The sequence below is a fragment of the Acanthisitta chloris genome, unplaced genomic scaffold (genome assembly GCF_000695815.1).
Source record: "Acanthisitta chloris isolate BGI_N310 unplaced genomic scaffold, ASM69581v1 scaffold17390, whole genome shotgun sequence".
In the NCBI taxonomy this organism is placed as follows: Eukaryota; Metazoa; Chordata; class Aves; order Passeriformes; family Acanthisittidae; genus Acanthisitta; species Acanthisitta chloris.
The window spans coordinates 2367-2621 of NW_008653490.1; the positions used below are offsets into that span (position 1 = coordinate 2367).

At 65.5% G+C, this 255-nt stretch overlaps 1 protein-coding gene across 1 annotated transcript in view; it reads right to left on the minus strand.

Moving 5' to 3' along the window:
• The window catches only part of SNTB2 (syntrophin, beta 2 (dystrophin-associated protein A1, 59kDa, basic component 2)), a gene marked incomplete at its 5' end in the record, with an annotated part of 2382 nt that overhangs the window by 615 nt on the left and 1512 nt on the right, over positions 1-255 (minus strand). The window contains one exon of the mRNA XM_009081343.1: positions 80-252. Coding sequence (XP_009079591.1) covers positions 80-252 — 173 coding nt within the window. The remainder of the gene's footprint in view (positions 1-79; positions 253-255) is intronic.

The following is a 255-nucleotide window of genomic DNA, read 5'->3' on the forward strand; positions in this document are numbered from 1 at the left end:
GCGGGGATGGGGGAAGCAGGAGCCACCCCTGGAGGAAGAGCCACCTAAACCAGGGGTGAGCCCAGCTGCCCTTCCTCACCAGCTCCCCCTCAGGGCCCCCGAAATCCAGGTAGAGGATCCTGATGCCATCGTCTGCTGACATCTTCAGCCTCTCATAGGGGTAGCGGAAGAGGACGCTGGTGCCAGGCTCCTCCCGGGAGATGGTGAATCCACACTCGTAGTGGATGGGGAGCCGCACCTCCCGGCCCCCCCCCC